The 23,174-nt window shown below is 43.9% G+C and overlaps 1 protein-coding gene across 3 annotated transcripts in view; it reads right to left on the bottom strand.

Moving 5' to 3' along the window:
* The window catches only part of cacna2d4a (calcium channel, voltage-dependent, alpha 2/delta subunit 4a), a 65,572-nt gene that overhangs the window by 3,367 nt on the left and 39,031 nt on the right, over window positions 1-23,174 (bottom strand). For all 3 annotated transcript variants that reach the window (XR_009942864.1, XR_009942865.1, XM_037460354.2), the window contains 6 exons: window positions 6,132-6,193; window positions 2,775-2,789; window positions 2,448-2,492; window positions 2,181-2,243; window positions 929-999; window positions 36-111 (listed from right to left, as the gene is read on the bottom strand). Coding sequence is in view for 1 of the 3 variants with exons in the window: in XM_037460354.2 (XP_037316251.2) it covers window positions 36-111; window positions 929-999; window positions 2,181-2,243; window positions 2,448-2,492; window positions 2,775-2,789; window positions 6,132-6,193 (332 nt within the window). In the remaining 2 variants the exon portion in view is untranslated. The remainder of the gene's footprint in view (window positions 1-35; window positions 112-928; window positions 1,000-2,180; window positions 2,244-2,447; window positions 2,493-2,774; window positions 2,790-6,131; window positions 6,194-23,174) is intronic.

The following is a 23,174-nucleotide window of genomic DNA, read 5'->3' as shown; positions in this document are numbered from 1 at the left end:
AGTTGTGGTCATAATATTGTGTTATCTTTGCTTACACTGAGAAGTGGCCGTGCGCTGCTGACAGAGTGCAGGTTCATCTTACACATGGCCTGGTAGTCGAACAAGGACACCCTGAGGAAGCACACACGCACACACGCAGACACAAAGACACAAAAGCACACAGTGTTGATCTTCAGGCAACACTTCGCCAACTATTGAAGAAAACCTGATCCCTAACTCAGCTTAGAACAGAAAATCATCCTAGGGCTAGGAGTATTCCCCCTCAAAAAGAGGATTGACTCCGTGAAAGGACCTTTCCTTGTTCTTCTACATTGTTTATTTGTTGTCATTAGAAAGGTGGAAGCACAAGAACACATAAATAAAGACACACACTTTGAAGAAGCATTCAGACGTAAGTATGAGTGCACACCCGTTGAAGTTATGTAATATCCTGGGTCAAATGAAACATGACACAATCTCTTAACTGTACAAAAAGAGATCAACCATCTCAAATATAAAAGACGGGAAGAAAGTAAAGAAGGAAAGAGGAGCTTGAATGGGAGCAAAAGGGCAAAGCCGAGCCACCTGTAGCGCAGGTACACAGATGGGTGAATTAGCTACCGTCAGCACGTAGAGACTATACCATTAGGAAGCAATGCGAACAAAGCTTTTGAGTCTCTACAGTGACAGTGAAGCATGCCCTGCAGGCTTTGGGTTGCACATGCATACTAATGCTGGTGTATAAGAGCATAACAGGCTGACAAAAAGCATTTAAAAGCCCCACTCCTGGATAAGACCAGCAATGTGATTGAGAGAAGTTCATTGAGTATGTTGCAGCTCATTGAGTATGTTGCAGGTCGAGTCAGAAACTCGCTAGCCACCTGAACCTTTGCGACGACAGACAAATAGCCATCTTAACAGTCAGGGAAAACGACAACCAGCCCCTCACCTTTTGAACATGCCCATTCTGATAAGCGTCGTCATCACTGATCCGTCAACCTCACCAAAAAATCGGCCCGCCTATTAGAAAAGGAAAAAGTGCACAAAAAAAACCTTTTGGCTGATGACGGTAAACTCATGACATCCTTTTCCCCCCCCCCCAATGTGAACGGTATGATCCATCATTCGTGTCATGTTGCGTGTTGGCTGAAAGCATGGATCTCCCGTCACATGTGCTTAGTGGAGGTCTCGGCAGGAATCTTTTTAGTGGAATTAGCGTTTTAATTAAAAAGAGTTTAACTGGATAACATTTTTTAAGAATTGGGTCCAGTATCGATAAGATTGCTTCAGACGGCTGACGCTAAACAAGTGGGGATGCGATGGGGAATCTTTGCCACTGACATTTTAAATGTCTGACAAAATTTGATGCAAAGGCCCCACAGAACAAAAAAAATATCAGCTCAATTTGCTCAATCTCGTTTGCCTGGAACGTTGCAGAGCATCCGTGCTGCCCGAAATCCGCTAAAATATTCGGCCATGACTCGTGATGAATCCTGTGGGTAACACTGAGCTGTGCTTTGTTTACTCCAACACAACAAACTGTCACGACACAGCCGATCGACTCCAAGACGCTCCCCTCACGTCTCCGCAGTGGTCACGTGACACAACGCGCAAACTGGCCGCATCTAGCCAAGTTATTAATTACATCTAATTACAATCTGAGCCTGTTCGATTTTTAATTTTTAATCCAAAGCAATTAACAATAAATCAACTCAACCGTGAGGTTGCAGACCCAGAAGAACAGAAGAATAGAAAAAAGAAAGTACAATTTCTTCGAGGCAGCCGGGCCACAAAGTGCTAGAAGTAAGTGCCATCTCGCTGGCCTGTCAGTAGCGTAAAAAACAACCACTTGTATTAAACGCACCTCGACGGTCGAGTGAATACATGGCAACCCGTTTAGTGGCTGCTGTCTGAAAAATGATTGTCCCCATGAGTCGCTTAGAAACAAAAGAAAAAATGGGAAAATAGGGTCCGGGATGAAAAGAACCGTAGTTACCCTTCAACAAAAGGTTCATTGAATGAGAAGCGGGACTCTTCACTGAAACACCAGCAATTTTTCCGTGACGTGGGTTCTCTTATAGGTAAGGACAATTGAAAGCTGTAAAAGCACTCAAATAATCAAGTCAAACACTTAAAAGTCCAGAAAGCAGACTATTTGAGTGAGTGTGTGTGTGTGTGTGTGTGTGTGTGTGAGAACTCACATCAGTACGCTCTTTGGAAATGATGACAAAGCCATTATTATCAATCACGTAGCATGCGATATCCTGAGATGAGAGACGGAGACAGAGAAAGCACTTAGAACTTATGTAGAGAAGAACGTCCCCAAACAAAGTAACAAAGCGCAAAATAACTCACGATTCGACTCAAAACTGAAGCTATATAAGTCCTTTGTGTATTTTTGTACAATTAGCGTGAGCTCAAAATGTTTGACCTCTTTGAACTGTGAACCGACAGCGAGATGTACTCACAAAGCTGTCGCACCGGAGAGGACAAACCCCGTCCGTGTCAGAGCACTGGAGGACAGACGGGGAGACGGGGAGAAAGCAAAATGTTAGAATTCCAAAGGCTGCAAGTGAGATTTGTGTCATTATCTGATGAGCACATCTATAAAGGAGGGCGTGTCTGTGTGTGTGACTAAATGATTTAAACACATTCAGTGTGACGCTCTTGTGGCTGTGTGCACATAACGTGCGCGTGACGCGTTTCAAGCGGAGTGTGAAGTCGGCTTCGCGGCCTTAAAAATAAGTAGTGCGATGTTTTGAAGAGCGAGGAGAGGAGCAATAACGCTTACTTACATCTGTGTCATTTGGCTGCGAAGACACACAAAGAGGAACAAGGAGAGAGAACACAAAGAGGAGGGAAAGATTTCTTCAGTTAATGATGTGCAAGCCGACGTTGACAGAGCCACACATCATCCCACAACACACAAGGAAAAGATTTCTGTGGATTTGATTATGATTTGAACAGATTTTCAAGCAGAAATTCAACAAATTAACAAACATTTTATAACCAGTGTATGAAAATGAAAAAAAAAAATCGAAAAGATTTAGCGGTTCTGGCTTTAATGATCAAAATAGGATTTGTGTATCGGCTGTCCCTTATGAGCACTGTGTGAAAATGTGGCCTCCCAGAGCTTTCCCTCATCAGTGGAAGGGTCAAAACGTCAATAGTTCTCCTTGTGACTTTAATGTCACACCGTGTGTCCGTGTGGATTGGAGTCTGTGGACAATATGTCTTTAGAAGCGTGGTCGGGCTATATAGAGCGTGTCAAAGTGCGAATGAGGCGATCCATCATCCTTTTCAATCCCATTACAGCAAAGTGTCAGTCTTTCCCTCCACTTCCCAACACTGCCTCCTGAAATGAACCATACGTTCCGTTGAGTGGACTGACAGAAATGATGAACCTTCCACAGTGGATGAGACATACAATGTATATAAAATTGGAAAGTGGATTAGATTTAAGACAACTGTGTTCTAAAGAACCGTGCAGAATGTCGGGCCAGCAGTTTTCATTTTGTCATGATTATTGCAACTGCAAAACATGCATGGGCACTTGAATTCAAATGGGTTGATTTGCAAAGCAAATGAATTGTAAAAATGCCCTTTAGATTATTTTATTTTGTGTGCGCGTTTGCTATTTCGGTTTAATGAAGTGTTCAAAGTGGAAATGTTTCCTCCTCAGGGGAGCATGAATGTGCATAGTGGATCCAACAATAATCTAATGGAAAACGGCCTGTCACATCCTGATATATATTGTTTACAAAACAATAATAATTTACCCTTATAAGGCCAGGTCAGTACAAACACTTAATTCAATTCTCAGCGGCTTTGCCAGATGGACTGATTAACTGTCCCCTCCTTCCGCAATCACGCCACAAATGAATTAAAATCAAAACAGCTCATTTGTTCATATTCTATTCGATCTATTCTTCCATTCCCTATTTAAGTTTGATCACTGATGAAGAGCTTATTGTGGCGTTACCGTCGCCTCACAGTCTCTCACTGCATCGCCAGGTGATCCTTACACTGCGCCATTGCGAGGTGAAACAAATGAGTCAGGAGAACATGAGTCAGTGGAGCAAAGCAATTAGGTTTTTTTGCGATGTTGTATTTCTACTTGTTTCTTTCTCTTTTACTGTCTCTCTCCCTTTTAAAACATATGTAACTCCAAAACACCATGGATTTAGACTCATGCACGCTCAAACACACACACACACACACACACACACACACACACGCGCGCACACACTGAGAGAGTACACAAGACTGAGTGTGCTGTGCAGGACACGGTGACTCATCCCTATGAGATGGAAGCTGATGAACTATTCCTCCACCCTTCCAATTCATAGTTCATCATCTTTATACCATCTTATTTAAAGGAAGTCAAGCTTACACTGAAGCTATCAGATGAGATGGAGTTTCCCTCACTTGTGTAACTGTGAGATCTTTGATGAACTACGCAGGGTTCCATGCCATGATCATTTCAACTAGATTTATTTTACTTAACACCTAAAGAGGGAGTAGTATGATCATCTGAGTGAAACAATACTTGTTAATAGGTTAAACATTCCCAATACGTAATGACTAAAATAAAAAGCTCCCAACATATTTACTGTTAATACATTGGCAAAATGGATGAATCTCTGAAGATCAAATATAATAAAATAAAATGATATATGAACGTATAAATAAAAGATGTTTTGTTCACCCCAGATGAATGTGATAAAATAGATAGACTTTTTGCCTTGGGGGGTTCTTCAATTAAGTCCTACAGCACTGTGTGTCTTGGCCCAGTGGACCAATATGACACCCTCTTTAGTCTTTTTGAGTGGGTGGTTGGCTGCCATGTGACCAGTTATTGTGCTTCCTCCGAAATATACGTCACACAGTATGGACCACTATCCATGCATGGATGGGGCGATATTAACATAGGCAGTCCGGACAAGCACAGACTGTGAGAGCATGCGTAAATACATACATAAACCCCAGACTAAATAAAGACGGTTGACAGTAGACACATGACAGGATGATGATTATGTAACCTATCTAAGAAGAGGGAGGGGTAAGGAGTGGATACGAGGGTAGAAGGAGGGAGGATACGAGGTGAAAAGGGAATAGCAGAGAAGGAGGGGACATCAGAGGAAAGAAAATCAAGAGAATCAAGGGCTTAGAGCACAACCCGAGTGGACAACAAGGCTATTGCACATGCGGCTAACGACCTTCTGGTTGACGATTATGGACATAACAACACACTTGTGCACAGATGGTTTGTGCACATGGTCCCCGGTCAACAGGCGCATACATGTATACGGTACGCTCATCTTCACACATCTCCACAAACACTCCCAGAAACACGCACACACACACGCACGCACACACACACACTCTGGAGTCACCGTGGAAGCAATCCATCATTTAATGGCTATCCTACAGTCCTAGTGCTCTTTTAACTGCTGTCATTTACAGCCATCAAACACCAGTGGAGATGTTACGCCAAATCAACCCTTTCGTGAAGGTCTGAAGAACTCAAAGGATAACAAGCTCCTCCACTGAAAGTAGTACGGATGCAATTCTCCGAGCTGCATAATTAATCAGCTGAAAGCAATTCTATTAATGTCTTTTAAGCTTTCAAAATAACATTTCCGGCAGGGTAAGCCCTCATTTCATGGCAGTTATATGGAAAACAATGTATTTAGCTTTAAATCCAACAAAGTTAAAATGCTTTAATTACCAACTAATGGAGGAGAAATAAAAACCTATAATCATAAATGAGTACAGCAATAAATGGTTTTCAGAATAGGTTGGTGGTCCAAGGGGATTTTCCTCAATACAGGACAAAGACTACATCCAGAAGGAGTCCCTATTTAGGGAGGCAGTGATCAATATAACAGCTACAACCATAAATACAAACAGACATTTCTCATTAGTGCCAGTGTAGTGCTACAATTAACTTGTTTTATGGTAGACATTAAAACATCTAAGCCACAAATCTCACATGGGAAAAGCTAAAGCAATACTACTCTATTCCCAGGGTTTAATTTACAAATAATGCATAGCGGTCCTTGACATACAACAATACACACAAAAATCTCACAAAAAGGAATGGTAATAGAGGAGACCGCCAGCACCACATTGAGCCTGTACATACTCACCTGTGATGCAATAGCCCAGAATTTAGACTCAATCATATCTAGAGTCATCTGGACACCGATGGCTGCAGACAGAGAGAGAGAGAGAGAGAGAGAGAGAGAGAGAGAGAGAGAGAGAGAGAGAGAGAGAGAGAGAGAGAGAGAGAGAGAGAGAGGGAGAGAGAGAGGGAGAATTAGAGGCAAGGCAAGGTCATTTTAATTGTGTAGCACAATTAAAAAACAAGGCAATTCGATAAACCAATAAAAACATCCAAAACAGTTAAGAACATTTATTGAAACAAACAAGACAACATTAAAAACTAAAAAAGAATACAATTTGCAGTGTTGTGGTCAATTAAAGGCAGCAGCAAACAGAAAAGTCTTTAATCTGGCGAATTAAAATAAGTTTGTACAAGTGGATTATTTGGAAGAGAGAATGAGCAGGCGGAAGAGAGTCAGATGTGGGAAGTGGAAGGTGGAGATGAGGATATGGATTAAAGGTTTGAATCTTAACTCTCCCTGGGAAAGGCCCCTTCCCCCTCCAAAAAAAAGAATATTAGCACATGCTGATAGCGGCATGGTGACGACATGGAGCCATGAAGAAATCAACGGACACGTGTGGCTGCACAGCGTGATCTTTTGAGTGTTATCTCTCCCACCTTGGCATCTATTCTCTGCTTTCCAAGATCAATAGCGTATATATTCATAGATTTGGCATTCATAAAGATCATTTTCCCCTTTTTTGGGGTTTAGTTTAGGTCATTCATCCATTTCCAACAATCAAGAATTTGTAATGCTGTTGAAAAATATGGAAAGAGTATCATTCCTAATGCTAAAATCTCTCTAATGTGAACAGAGTACAGCAGTGAGGGCTTTGTGGATTTTGCATTTACTACACATACGGTATATGACTGGTATTAACGGCACTGGTTGCTGCTGGGATATCAATCCCAGTGCTAAGAGTGATTCCTTTAGAAATTATACAGCTATTACTTGTAATAGTAGGTTGTAAATGGTGGAGGGATCTTTAAATCCTGCAGTTTTTGAAGAAAGACATTAATGATCTGGTTACGTTGGAGGGTGAGAGTCTCTCTCTCTCTCCCTCTCTCTCTCTCCCTTTCTCCCTCCCTCCCTTCCTCCCTCTGAGGCTGGAGGAGGAGGACAGGACCTGCTGTACAGATCAGCTCTGCCTTCAGAAGTCAACTTCTGAAATCCCTTTTACAGTAACTGGCCCTCTGAGCCACGGTGCCGCTGTGTGAACCGACTATTCTTAGACAGCGTGTATGCGCACGAGTGTGTGTGTGTGTGTGTGTGGGTACGCGTAACACAACAATTTCAGTCACAAAACATTAAGCCAAGAGTTAACGCACACGCACATTAACACACACGGCGGAGGAGGGATGGCTTGTGTCAGCTTAAGGCTGTACGTCCATCAGCATTTCGGTCAGTGTGGTAAAGCAAAGACAAACTCTAATTGCATAAGTTCTCAGAGCACAAATACTGTACACACACACGCAAGCGAGCACACAAAAATCACGCACACACTGCGAGGGAAGATGCGTCGCTTCATATTAGCATCAAAGACCGCCTATCCACAGAGGGAAGCCTCCGCTGTGCGTATGAGGAAACACATATAAACACAAATGCAATGCGCACACACACACACACACACACACACACAGTCACCCGCCCTCACGCCTCCCACATGTAGTAAAACATTCTGTAAATAGAATAGCATGCCCCAATACCGAACCACACACATGTACATCATGTACCGTAATCATCCTGTAAGAAGAATAATTACTGTAATGAGGTTAGTGGTAAAACGCTTTATTCAGAGGGATATTAGAATGTTATGGGTCAGGTGTGCTTGCAGAGCGGGAAAGAAAGTTGGAGAAAAAATGAAATGGATGAATGTGAATACATATATATATACATCGCTGTGATTTAAAGGACCATAACTGCAGCTTCTTAGTGTCGCACTAATCCCACTGTCATTTCCCCACTCCACATTTGTTGGAGAGTGCCGTATTTATTTTATTAATGATGTATTTCATATTTGTTGCCTGAAAGTGTACAGTCTGAAACATCAACACTGCAAAACAATGCATGCAGTAGAAAAAGTATAGAAGAAATATAATAATAAAAACAATATGACATTTGATTTGTAACGCTTTAAATGGTAAAAAGGCACTTGAACTTGGTAGAAAACAGAAAACTCCTTATCATAACTTCAGAAACGGCCAGCAGAAAGGTAAACATTGTGTGTCGCTAAAGGGTTCAAATCATATCATATTCACTGGTATTTTATCTCAGCCCAAAGGCTGAAAAGTTCAAAACAGCTCACGCCATTATGCTTGTAAAACGCTATTAGGGGATGAATTATGGATCGCAGAGGATAATAATAAACCATGAGCTGTATGTACTCATGGAGATCAGTCTGGATATTATAAGGAAAAGGCTCTGACATTTTCAGCCTCGGGGTGTGTGTGTGTGTTACCGTTTGTGGTCATCTGTAAGGGTGTTTGATTTGCGTGTGCATGTGTGTGCGACACGGATTCTGTCCGATCTCTTAGAAATCAGTCTGTGATGCTGAATCCAGCTGTTAATCAGCCTCTAATCAATCACGTACATAGAACAGTGTTGTTTAGCTGATTGGGAAGTGGTTCACGGTGTCACACAGCTCATGTGACTGCAGCCCGGCTGTGTCAAACGTCTGCCGACTGCAACACTAAGAGTATTATCACAAACCACAAAAGCGTGCGTGGAATATTTGGATATTCCATCAAAACCCTGTTTGCATGCGACCGGACACTTTGAACCACAAAAAGTGCAAAATCGATACGCTCTCGTCGGTACCAAAATCACAATTAATTGAACACTCTCTCACACACGTCCCGTCTCCTCTTCATAGCGCTATTGACCTTGAGGTTGTGTCCCTCCACCGTAATCTCAGATAAAGGCTTGGAAGGCTATAATGCTGGGCAGCACTAATCTGGCTTCTCTCCTTCTCTGAGTTGCAGGCTGATCTAATTAAAATCATCACACTGATCCCTTTGTGTATCTGTGTGTGTGTGTGTGTGTGTGTGCTGCAATAGAAGTTTTCTTTCTTTTTTACATTTGTGAGCGCTCATTAAGTGTGTTAAGTTTGCATGCAAATGTGTACACAAGGTGCATGACCTAGCATAGCATGAGCTGAAAGAGTGCTTGTGCATACACGTGTGTGTGTGTGCGTGTGTCTGAGAGTCTGACTTTGTGTGTCAATTAGTGTGAGCTGCCAATCAAAGTGGAGTGTGCTTTCAACAGGAGATGAACTAATGAAGAAATAAATAAAAAAAAGTAAGCCACCAAGAGCTCGAGTTAATTGTTTATTACGCTATGGAGATGAGAGGCTGTACGGATGGAAAAATCTGTGACAAACAACAGGGGAACAAGGGCGAACCTCTCACAAACTCCACTTCTTACTCCTTTTTTAATCTCATTAAGGAGTCATTGTAAATCTAGCATTTGACAAATTGCTTTTTAACACACAAGGTGCTATTTAGGTCACCGAAATCCTGGTCAATAGTTACCAACGTGCTGTTAATTTACAAAAGTAAAACGTTGCAGCTGTTAAACATCCGCCACTAAAGCTTACCGTGGCTGAAGAGATAAACAGAAAGAGACAGAGAAAGGTGACCAGCTCACTGGCCTTTAGCTAAATGAGGATCGAGTGTCTGGCAGATGGTGGGGAGGGAGATGGATGGAGGAAAAAGAAGGAGAGATGGAAGAAAATATCCATCCATGTATCTGTCCTCCTGTTTCTCTATCTACATAACTCCCTTGTTTTTGTTTGGTTAACAATAGAGTGTTCACATAGAGACAGTTGCATACGCTGGTCTGTGTGTGTGTGTGTGTGTCGAGGAGTCGAGGCTAAATATATTGTAACACACACACACACACACACACACACACACACACACACACACACACACACACACACACGCGCGCGCGCGCAGAAACGAAGTCAATAAATTAAACTGGCACAATGGCTAAGTCTCCGGGCAGAGAGGGGACAGTGAAAATAAAGCCACTAGTGACAAGGTCATTTCTCTCTTTTCTGTTTTGTCTCATACACTCTCACACACACACACACACACACACACACACACACACACAGGCACACACACACCTAGACACACACCACTGGGTAGCGGTATGCTCCAGTAATGGATGTATGAAGTAGATATAACAACCACTAAAGGGAGAAGCAGAGAAAATAAGTAAGACAGAGAGAGGAGTCCGAGACCAAAGGAGTGAAGGGCACACACACACACACACACACACACACACACACACACACACACACACACACACACACACACACACACACACACACACACACACACACAGAAAGGTCATCAACAAAGCACATTGTAATCAAGGTAACACATTAGTTGATCTAATGGAGTCAGGTGTTCCAGGTGGAGTGACAGAATGATGGAGGGATGAAGCGGGGCACGAGGAAGGAGGGGAAAAGGAAGAAGACGAAAGGCAGAGCTGATGAAAGGGAATTAATAGATTTTTAATAATGTTATGAGGTGCAAGCCCTTTCTTATTTCAACCCAAGGTGGCAATCAATAATAGAACGAGCAAGGTGGTTGCATGGTTGTGTGTAAGCATGCAGAAGAGCACGCGTGCGTGTCGATTGTTGTGTGTGGGTTTAGAGACAACAAGAGGTGGGAAGAATGGAGACAAAAACGAGGAGTTAGGGATGTAAGTTTGTGTATTTTAAGAACAAATGTTTGGATTTATTATTATTATTATTATTATTTATTGTTGTGGAAGATTGGGCCATTATTCCTGTTGGCAATGACAACAGTTTAGTCCCTCACTGACTGCCCTCCATGATGATCTTGTTTTACCACCTTTCATTTCTGATTGTTACAGACACTTTACTTCCAGACGATGCGTTTTAAAATAATCTGGCCTTTTTATCACTCTCCAAACTGTTTGCGCAGGTTTCCTCGTCCAAAGTCAAAGTTAAGAGACATATTGTACAGCGGACTTTCTGAAGTGAAGCTCTTAAAGAACACCATCACTTTTCATCGCATGCAGCACCATCTTCTCTGGCTCCTCCTCTTCTGAGGCTCCTCCCATGTTTAAATGTAACATTATATTTGAAGTGACTGCGGAGATTACTGTTTATCTGTCAACACATGTCGAGGACTTATCATCACTGTGTCGGCATTGCCTCTCAGTTTTCTTCTTCCTTGTACTCATACCAAACAGTCAGTGTTGAAAAAAACACAAACACAATGCCAACACAAACAAGCACAGAGATTATAGCTATCGCACTCGAAAAATGTCACTCGCGTCCTCTCGTCTCCATCCCAAACACACGAGCACGTAATTATAGTTTTTATCGTCAAAAGCCAAACATTCATCGGGAACATGGGAAAGAGGCTGTTCGGAATATGTGTCGTCCCTTTTCTCTTTCTTGTTGTCGTCCTCCCCATTCTCTTTCTATCCATCCTCGTTAATCATGTGACCACTGACCCCGTGAAAACCAAGTCCCTCCCCCATTGGTATCACAATCTCGGCATGTCCAAATGTCTCGACGTGTGTCATAAACATTCCTCACATTGTAATCGACATCTTGCTTCTCTTGTGTTTTACTCTGGCCCTTTGCTATCAGCTATTAATAATCGATATGTGGGGTTTAGGTGAAGTGGATCCAAAAGGCAACATGCATCTCAGAAGTAAGTGGGCTGCATACTGTACATACTGTACATAGTTTTCTGGTTGGTCCCTGTCATTATTTGCTGACCTGAAGATAACTGAGCCAGAATGTAAACTGATTGGTATTTAAATAAGCTCTATGTCTAATCTTCTGAACATAAGTAGGTGCAGTAGGTTTTTTGTCGTTCACAAGAAGTGGCCTTACGCCCTTTCCTATTTTCTCTGAAAGGACATGCATACAGCCATAAGTCACTCTCTTGATAAGTACTTCCTTTATCTGACATTTCTCCCATCCAACATACTTTTCCAAGACCCTGTCAAAATGAAGCTCACTACTTAAAATACAGAACCAAAGAGAATGTTTGTGTTGTGCAACAAACCCCCCCCCCCGCAGAGCTGCATTGAAAAACGCCCGATGTGATCCCATGACCTTGTGATGGGGAGTGTTTGATAAACGGATGTTGCCGGGCAACGAGCGGGTGAGAGGAGCTATGGCGTTATATTTTCTACTACTTCAGCAGTTGATTATAATGACCGGTTTGAATAGAAATCCTTGACGTGCCCTATGACGTGCACAGACACACACTTCCTCACATGGAAAACTGATGCACCGGCATACAAACATCAACATGAACACTTTACACACATAAAGGTACAGTGATCACTTCTATTACAAGCCAGGGGTAAAACCTGACCTCTGACCTTAAACTAAAGTGGTGAGTGTTTTTTTGTGACAACTTCAAGAGACACACACACACACACACACACACACACACACACACACCTCTGTGCTCGCGCTCACTAACCTCAGAGGAGTCGCTAGAGGCTGCACTGACATTGCGTTACCAAAGCAACAGGCGGAGGCCTTGGATTGGACAAAAGGCTGATGACTCAACCTCCCTCCCTCATTCTTCTCCTCTCTCTCTCTCTCTCTCTCTCTCTCTCTCTTTCTTTCTCTCTGTGTCTCTCTAGAAGTGTCTCTCAGTTTCTCATGCGCAACTTTTCTGAACGTCAAGGATGCAGACGGAGGGGCACACGCAGGCAGAGCCAAAAGCTATTATTAAATTAAAATGATTGAAAAGGCACTTGGACTTACCAACTTCTAATTCTAGCCATGCGACGGACACAAACACGCACAGAGTAAGCGATTTGCAAGCAAGCGACATGTTCTCTGTGAAGTTCCAATAACTAAACTGTGAAACTTTCAGAGAGCAATACAGCTGAAATATGATATAATATGACAAAGGCCAGTGACACGGCTGATAGGTGCACAGAGCATCCTGTCACCCCAGCTGTCTCCAAGGTGACGAAACAGAAGTGACAGGAAAGCATGTTCCTTTAAATAGGAAATAAATGCTGTTGACATTAAGTTTCTGTGTGTGTGTGTGTGTGTGTGTGTGTGGACCTTCTAAGTCAGCAGAGCCTACCTTAAGTTAACCTAGTTTCCCGGCCTTCTTGAGCGGGCCTGTAGGAGGCACGCTCACTAAATCATTCATGGCGGAGAGACGGGGAGAAACATGTTCCTGTGTGTGTGTGTGGGCAGAAGAGTGACTGGAAACGGCCATCTCTGTCCTCCTGCCGGTTCTGAATGCAGCCCGTGCTCTTAACTGGACTATTTGGTCACAAACGAATGCAGCATTCTTTCGAAAGAGTCATTTGGGGTGAAATGAAATGACCTACTCAATCTTTTATAATGTGAAAGGGGATCAACATGGTACTGTGTGTGTGTGTCTGTGTGTGTGTGTGTGAGAGAGAGTTTGTGTGCTCTTTCCTCAACCCCCGGTTACCCACTTTCATAATTGTGAAAGTTAAGTATCTGAATTTTAAAGGGATAGTTCAGCATTTTGGGGTTCATCTCTCTAGTGCGTCTCCAGCTTCAATTTGAGTTGCCACAAAGTGCTTCTGTTTGTGTGCAGGTTCAACAAACAATGTGCAAACCGCTTTTCTTCTTATTTAACCTGCATTATTCACCTCACCCTTCCCACGACTTCCCTCTCTCTAGTCTTCTGTTTTTGTCCTTCTAAATAACACTGATACTCCTACTCACCCCTCAACTATCCACCTCTCTCTCTGTACTTGGTTGTGGATTTCTCTTGTATTTTGTCTCTCTCCCTCTCCGTTACATTCGACTTGCTGTACCCTCTCGTTTTTCCCTCCCCCACTGCCGTCTCCCGTCTGACCCACGCCACTCTGTCTCTCCCTCATCCTCATCCTCGAGGAAATCCCTCTCTGCCATCTGTCTAGCTGTGATGAATTCAGAGCCTTTCAGAACAAATCAACGTGGCCAAATTAATGAGACTCTCGGAGGGGATAAACTTTGTGTGAGTGTCTGTGTGTGTGTGTGTGTGTGCCTAAAATACTTCATAATCCGTAGGCTGTACCACTTCATTTACCCTGCAGTGACAGAGAGTGCGTTACAGGGGGACATATGTTCACTTTCAGCCGCATTTTTCAAAAAATAACATTTTGGCTATCAAATAATAATTTTGATGAGCTATTTCAGGGCGTGTATGTCCTGAGGTGAACATCAAGCAAAGCTCAGACATGAAGAAGCACTCAGGAAATATTGTGTTTCAAACAAAAACATATTAATTCAATTCATGAAAGCTTCTTAATAATTCTGAATTTTTCGGTTGCAGCAGAAAATAAAGTGAGGCATGACTAGTGCAACGTGAGGTCAATACTGATGATGCACGTTTTCCTAGAAAGCATCACCTTTCCAGGAGTCTTTCATTAGACGATAAAATCAATCCGTTGAATTCACTTGTAAAGTACATTGCATGCTACCTAATCCAGTTTTGTATTGTAGAACATTTTCAATGTGTTAGTGGGAATAAAATACCTTTAATGCAATACTGTGTTGCACAAAACCACTTCAAATATAGAAAGAGCAAGAGAGAAATAGAGACCAGGGAGAAGACTGCTGCAAAAGGGCAAGAGACGGCGCGCATCCATATAGTTCATACAGCAACTTATAATGAGCGCAACACAGTTTAAATGTATACATCATCAATATTAGAGGCGACGAAACAAGGAGCGCAGAGATTTAATCACGCCTCCCGGATAATAAATCGACCGATGTTCTCAAATACATATCCGAGAGAGAACAACAACAAGAGCCCGGCAGAAAGGTTAGAAAGAACACTTTCCTGCTCCTAACCACTGCCAGTAATGATTTTTCATAACATGTATTTCCTGCGTCAGTGATGGAACACGACCGGCCATAAAAGCCGCCTTGGCAGGCGGTTCTGGCATTAACAATGGATCCTCAAATCGGCCTGGAAGGCCTTTTCCAGACAGTGAACAGCCCAACAAAGTGGACATATCGCTTGGATGAACGAATAAATCAAGCTCGCCTCACGTTCTCATCTTGCGTTAAAAAGCTCTTCTCTCTCGATCGGTGGAGCTGCCTGGGGATCCCGGGCCCTGTCACAGCACGCATTCACATTGTTCTTTGAGGATTTCCATAAACTCTGCGTCTCAGCCGATGAGGAGATTATTTTGTGCCGAACACTTGAGCGTTCTTGGTTAAAGCAAAGTCAGTCCCGGCCTGATCAGAGCTGCACCGGCAGAGTGCAGAGGCGGACTGCTTAAGCGATTTACATTATCCTTTTTTACAGGAGGAACCCGGCGAGGAAGCTTTTTCGGAAGCAAATTTCCATTTGATCCATTGCAGACTGCTCAATGGCTATATCATGGACAGCCGCTGCAGACTGAAAGGTCGTCGAAAAAGCCACGTCAAAGTTTAATCAGATCAATTTTTAGTGGAGCGGAGGGACATGAATGCAATCTCGGGCGCAAAGGATCAATCGGAGGCAAATAAATGATAAGAATAAGTCGGCGGAAGCAAGTCGGTAAAGATGTACTAACTCACTTAGAGCAGAGACCCTTCCTAACTGACAGCTTAAGATGAATAAATGTACACAGACACATCTTTTGGGGTTACTAACAAAGGCACATTCTGTAAATGAAGTATATATTAATTATGTTAACAAGCCCAAAATAACCAGAGAGCATGGCTGCACTCCACCTTGGTGCAGAGAACGTATTTTTTGCGCTGAAGTAAGCGTTGCTCTGGTTCCCTCGACGAAGAAGCTCATGGCATTTTAGATTTTTGCAGAACACGTAAGCCCTGCGGCAAAGAAATGTTTAGGATACTTCTGCGTTTGCCATCTTCAAATATGAGGAACACCACTTTTAGAGTTTTTTTTAAAAGAGCGAATTTGATCGGCTCAAAGTGCCCTCGAGCTTGGCACTAAATCCGGAGCAGCTGAAAGGTTGTGTCACCTTTGTCAGTAAACCCTGCCCTCTGGAAAGAAGGAAGAAATAATTAGAGGACTAATTACCCCTCTGGGATAAAACACACACACACACACACACACAGCCTCAACGACAACAAGAAACGTTGTGCACATTCACTGCTATTTCAGTCCTTCTTTCATAACTAATGCCGAAGCGAGTTTCCTACAAGACCAGTTGCACCGACCAGCAGCTCCCGGCAGCTAAAACAGATCTTTGCCCCCGGAAGGTGGTTCCAGACAAATGAAGCCAAGCACAGGCGCCCACGGTTGGACGGGAAACCAGAGGACTGGTCTTCTTCAGGCTGTATCTGTGCGAGCGCGCGCGCGCGTGTGTGTGTGTGTGTGTGTTGGGCAGCCGACCAGTCTGGCGTTTTAATTGGCCCGTGCAAAAGCACAGGGAGCCGGTGACAGACAGTGACGTGTGCAAACTCACACATGCACACGTCAACAGAAGGGCTGAGATCCTTAGAGGGATGTGTTTTTATACATTTACACATGACATTTTTTTTTTTCTACTTACAAAATGACCAGTTCGAGACGACAATTTCGACAACACACCGGTGTATTTTGCCAACCTGGGTGTCGGACCTCAGTGACTCACATTTTTCACATTCAAACGTCGTCTTATGAGCCAAATGATTCACACAATGGGTGTTTTTGTGTGTCGACTATGATTCAGTCCATGTAAAGGAAGCAGCCAAGTAATTATATGCTCTGTGCAAACAAACACAGCCCCCCCCCACCCACCACACACAAGTTTGTATCCCCACTCCACTCCCTTTTACTCCCCCACCCTCCCTCTTTGTGCATGTCCCAAAGACAAGATTTGTGCTTCCTCACAACTTCCATGACCCAAACTCCGAGGACCTTTCACTGACATGAAAGCAGTGTATAACATGTGTGCAGCCATATGCACAAACATACTCTACACACACACACACACACACACACACACACACACACACACACACACACACACACAAAGCCGTAACGAGCGCTGCCACAGGGAATAGAATGGAAATTAAAGCAGAGAGAGAAAGACGTGAGCAAGAAAAAAAACTGAGGGAGGAGAAAAGCCCATGTGGCTGTGAGGGAGATTCTCATCTACACTGAAATCAGCTGATCCCCCCCCCCTCATCTCTCCCTCCCTCCCTCCACTGCTACAGCTTTCTTTTTCTGTCCCCTTTCCATCGCCTCCATCCTTCCATATGTGAGCTTACGCCCTCCTACCTTTCTCTATTGCTCTATTCCTCCCTCCCTCTTTACTATCTCCTTCCCCTCCCCTCCCTCAAACTCCTTCTCCCTCTTTTTTTCTCTCCATCCCTGGCATTTACTCTTTTGTATTATCACTCTGTATTCCACCTCCCTCATCCTCTTCCTGTCACAGTGGGAGAGCTGCAGGCAGACAGAAGCAGCATACACTAATGTTACTATATTTGACAACACACACACACACACATTCTCCTGCAACATGCACGACTGCACACACATAGGGAAAAAGAAGAGGACGGGTTGGGGGCACAAATACACACACACACACACACAAACGGAAAGACAGCCCTCCCGTGTAAATGCGTGGTTGAAAGGAAAAACACACACACGTGCACACACACACGCACACTCTCCGGCGCGTGCTGAATGCAGGAATCACAAACATAGCGACACACAGAGGGGCAAGCGCATGACGCCAGCAACCAAACGCTGCTTTCCCCCCCCCCTCTCTCTCACCCCCCCTCTCTCTCGCTCTCTCTCTCTCTCTCTCTCTCTCTCTCTCACACACACACACTCGCGTCTCTCTCTCTCTCACACACACTCACACCTCGCAGACGCACACGGCAGCGCTAGAGCGAACAGCACGGCGCTGGACACATCATTCATGTAGGGAATAGATCCGAAGAAAAGGATCAACTATCTCCATCCCTCTACCCCATCCTCTCTCCTCTCCTCTCGTGTCTCTAAGCCTCTCCTCACCTCATTTCTTCCCTACACAATCCCTCCCTTTTCACAATTTACTGCTGGGTTGAATGGAAGCTGGGGGGGGGGGGGGGGGGGGATTGTCTATAAAGAAAGGAGGAATATTCTTGCCCAGGATCTTTAATGTGTGGATTTATTTGATTTAAGGGGCAACAGCTTTTCTTTTTGATTTTGTTGTTATTTTTGGGATATTTTTTCCGCCAGGATGCCCGATGGCAGAAAGCCATAAGGCTGGTGCTTCCTGAGATATTTGGTCAAAAGGTAAGTCTGCTCTTACTGGTGTGTTTGCTTTCTTCTCCTAACTCGTGATGCGATGGTTCCGTGTCACACAAAGTACTCAGGACGAGGAAAGATCGGTCTTTTTTTCTTCTTCTTTTTTCTGTAAACAAATGGGCAATTTTAAGGTGCCTGCTGTGTGGAGGTGGATTCTGAAAATGTCAGCCCTGTTTCCTGGATACACACAACGTGCACATTTACCGGAATGTTTGGGCTGCGGTTTTAGGGGTAAAGCTTGCAGAGGTGGGAAATCGGAGATGGTGAGAGTGTGGGAGTGTTTTCTTTTCAGCCATTCATAATTTAGAGCTAAACAAGAAAGAAGTACATGTCTAGAGGAGCAGCAGTGACACACACACACACACACACACACACACACAGACGACTAAAATAAACTAAATGGCATGCTGTAAAGATACGTATAACTCTAATGTTTGAAATGAACAGCATACCCTTCTACAGTCAGTACAATATTCAGCAGATAGAAACTCAGAATTTCTCTCCTGCCACAATCCACTTAAGTATTGAGGTCTATGTCTGCTTGTAACAAACCACGTGGTATATAATCTGTTGATATGTAGCACAGCCGAGGCTCCAATACTTAAAAAAAACACTGTATATACATATTAAATACAGTATTCCAGATGTACCACCCTTGTTTTAAAATTGCATGAGGTACTCAAACATGGCAGCCCGTGTATTCCAGTAAAATACCATGAAAGCCCATGTGACTCACAGCAAAATGCAAGAACCGAATCCAGGTCGCTTCCTGCCTCCACGCCAAAGCATGTGTTCTCTGTCCAGCTCTGTTTAGCCGACTTAAAATAGTCAAAAATATATCTTTACGCGGGCGTATTCATTGCGTGTGTCTGGCACAAAAGTTCACACGTCTTAAAAATGCGCAATCGGCCTGATCCTCAGGAGACGTTTGCAGCCGTTTACTTTGTGAAAGTGTCTCTTGAGCCCGAGGCGGCATGTGACCAGCAGGTTGGACTTTGGCCACCATGCAGACATTGCTGCACATCAGAGTGCTGCTGTGTCTCTTGGGGGTTGTGTCACTGTGGCTCTGTGTTAATACACTGGATGCCTTCTGTTACATTTTACAGTTGTGTATGTCCAGCCCTTTTTGTTCCAATGGGCTGGACATACACAACTCTGCAGACAAAACTAAAAGCTACCGTTATTTTGAATGAAACTCAAGTGAATGCACACGGCTGTATTTTTTTTGGCTGCCTTAAGTCTGGTTGCGCTTGTCGTTTTGCTGACCTTCACAGTGCCTGCTCTCAATCAATCCCAAACCCTCTGTTCCGTCAGATGTTGCCTCTGTTGATCCCGCGTAGCGTAGCCACTGTCGCACCTGCTGTAAAACACTTTGTAAGCTCTAACCCTGTTTTGAAACGGCGTGACATAAGAGTGATTAACGTTCGGTGTGATCATGTGACAATGCAGTGGGTGTGAGGCCACTCTGCCCTGCTGTCCTCTCCTGTGACTCTTCAATTTTCTGAATGTCCTGAAGACACAAACGTGAAGAAAACAGTCATTTCTGACTTTGTTTGACATACTAAATACATGGCTAACACCCGACACCAGACTAGTCTGACTACTCAATACTGCCGCCCATCCATTTATTTCCTACGCAACATCTCTGTGTAACATTATCGACGTGCTTGAAAAAATAAAAAGTCCCATACATACCCCAAGTAGTGTATTTTTGCTCAACTTCACAGTAGCACCCACTGGACATTATGAGTGTGGTACTACTGGAAAAAGATAAAATATGTAGATTTAGGTTAAATTTGAGTCAAATGTATTTTCAAATGAGCACGATAAGATGGTTTACAGTGACTAGTTGCTATGCATGTTCCTGTAATGTGTGTTTGTGGACACGTGCATTTGGACGTGCTTGTGCTTATGTACAGTATGCATCTGAATACCCACACGCATGTGTAATCATACATCTGTACATAGGCTTGCCCCATGTGCCTTTCAACACTTTACTTCTTGTCACGCTACTGGCACGTGTGTAGGTGTGTGTCTGTGTTATGTTGTGTGTCCGGTGAATGGGTGTTGCGTTGCCCCAATCTCCCTACTCTCCTGTGTAAGAAAGCCATTAAAAATGTATTTAGACGAGCCAGGCTGCCCCCCCCCGGACGCCTTTGTTGGCACAAAGACAAACACACCGACACACATATGACATATGTTAACATTTAATATTTCATATTGCTGAAGTTACAAAACAAACCTTCTTATTCTCAGCAAACCATGATCTTTTGTTTGTTTCTGTTTTAATCAGCCAACTGTGTGTGTCATCAAGTGCGTGAGGGTGTGTGTGTGTTTGTGTGTATATGTGTGTAAAGAGGGAGGAAAGGGCAGAGCTGAAGTTGGATGGTTGTTTACAGCGTTGATGTCACTCATTGAGGGGCGACCGACCCATATTCAATAGTGTTACTCATACTGTCGCACACCCACCCACACACACACAAACACACACACACACACACACACACACACACACACACACACACACACACACACAGACAGACAGACACAGACCTGCCTTTACACAAGGATAGACGTCTTCTTGAGTGCAGATGGAAAACGGGAGAAAATTGGAAAGAATTACGGCCATATTGGATAAAAGCTATTACTCAAGTGTAGTCGTGCATGTCGCAAGAAAAACATGTACGGGGTGAAGAGGGCACATCGTGAATGGATGAGCACAGGGGGGGATGCTCGCTGGAAATAGATTTACTAGATCACAAGAAAATCCACAGTATTTGACTAGCGTTAATAAATGCAAGAACCTCGCCGAGCCTTCCCTTCATCTCCTTAACCTCACAGTCTCTCCCTGCATCCTGAACGTGGAGCTGCCCAACTGGACCGATCCATAGTTGCAGATCTGTACTTGTTATCTCCGCCCCAAGGTGTGCGGTCAAATGATTTAAAGGAAATGCGTGCTTTGCTGTAGCAGTAGAGGGAGGGAGAGAGAGGTATTTTGTCACGCGAGTGGAGTTCGGCTGCCCTCGTATCCAGGACAAACTGGTCAAAATAAAAGTTTCTTTCTGGAAACAGCCTTGACAGACTTGATGTGGTAACACGGGGCTGCAGAGGTGAACCCTCCAAAACACCTCCAATGCATCATTTATAGGACAGCTGCGGCATGATTGCACACAGTAGGGGTACTAAAATGGTGCAGCGACAAAAAGGAGGCGATAAACAATACGACGTGAATGAGATGCAAACCAGATCACCGTCCCGGGTCAATGCAGACATTGGATGCAACTGAATGGTTTTACTTTTCTGCTCGAAAAGTTACCAACTGCCTCCCGGCCAAATTGTTTTCCTCCGCAAAAAGGGTCTAAAAAACCATAAACAAACACAAAGACTCATGACTCATTTGAAAAATGGCCGACATGCAAAACAAGGGAAACACTTACAGTCCCGCAGCGAGGATTAAAGATTGATTTCAGACAGCTTCAAATTTGCAGACGGAATGATTTATTTAATGAACAACTACGACAAAGGAAAAAATAGCCTCCATCTCAATGCTTCGTTGGCTTTTCCACAGTGGGAGCGAAATGAATTACACTGTAACTTTCTTTTAATATTCCATAAACAGACCTCATGTTTCAAACAAGCCACACAGCGCTACTATTTTAGTCGAAGCAGAGAGAGGACTCTTCCCAAAATTCTCTCATCTGCGATTCAGAATTTCCTCTTAATTCTTTTGTTCGAGGAGAGGAACGAGCCGCAGATCAAGAGAAGAGGGGGAAGGGGTGGAACGGGGGAGAGGGGAAGGAGGGAAGGGGATGGTGGATATTGAAAGATGAAGGTCATAAAAGAAAGGGAGAAGATTGAAAGGCGGAGAAATAGATGACGGGGAAGAGGAAGAGAGGGGATATAAAGGCGGAGGGGAGGAGGCCGGGGCGCTTTACATTTTGTACCAAGTCTCCCATTATGACACCCATTATGATCAAACCAACGTCCCCACTGGGCAGCGCACACACCGTCCCCAACAAACCAGAGAACTCCAATGGACTCCCTGTTTACCAAAGGCCCGTACTTCTCCCTCCCGGACACTCCACAGGCATTTACTGCCTCGCTTATGTTGTCTTTTTATCCTTTCATCTGTCTCTTATCTACACCTCTTCTCCTGTTGGTGACTACTTGTCATATTTCACCCGGGAACCCTCTCCTACCCGGTCCTCTCCTCCCGCTCATGTGTAACCGGAGGTAAATAACTCCCCCGACACTCTGAGCAGATTGATGGGTGTTGATTTTGGAAGTGACTGAAGTCACTGTCTGTTTGTCTCTTTGCATATAAGGTCTAATCTACCTGGCTGTCCATCATCATCGTGTGACACTTCCCCCCCCCTCATCATTTTTTTGCTCAACGTGCTAGCTAAGGCGGTACAGGGATAATTTACATAATCACTGCACACGCATCAACAAGTGAGCGCTAATAAGGGCACAAATGCAACCCCGCCCCGACTTTGTTGCACAATGAGGCGTGAAAAAAAAAAAAAAAAAGAATAAATAAAGCCTGCTTGTGTTTATGAGTTTTCACCCGAAAACACCTAACTGCTGAACAACAACCTAATCTGATTAGTGCGATATTTCTCCCTCCGCTGATTGGGTTTTGATGATACTTTAGGAGAAAAAGAAAAAAAAAGACGCATTTCACAAGCAGCAGCATCTCCAAAATGACACTGATTGGCCCGGGGGGGGGGGGCGAGTCAACAGCTAGCATCCGTCATACGGCACTGCGGTTCTAATCAGCCGCCACGTTAGCACAGAA

This window comes from Pungitius pungitius, chromosome 2 (assembly GCF_949316345.1).
Source record: "Pungitius pungitius chromosome 2, fPunPun2.1, whole genome shotgun sequence".
In the NCBI taxonomy this organism is placed as follows: domain Eukaryota; kingdom Metazoa; phylum Chordata; class Actinopteri; order Perciformes; family Gasterosteidae; genus Pungitius; species Pungitius pungitius.
Note: the sequence above shows the minus strand (reverse complement) of the source record. Positions and strands in the feature narration are given on the sequence as shown.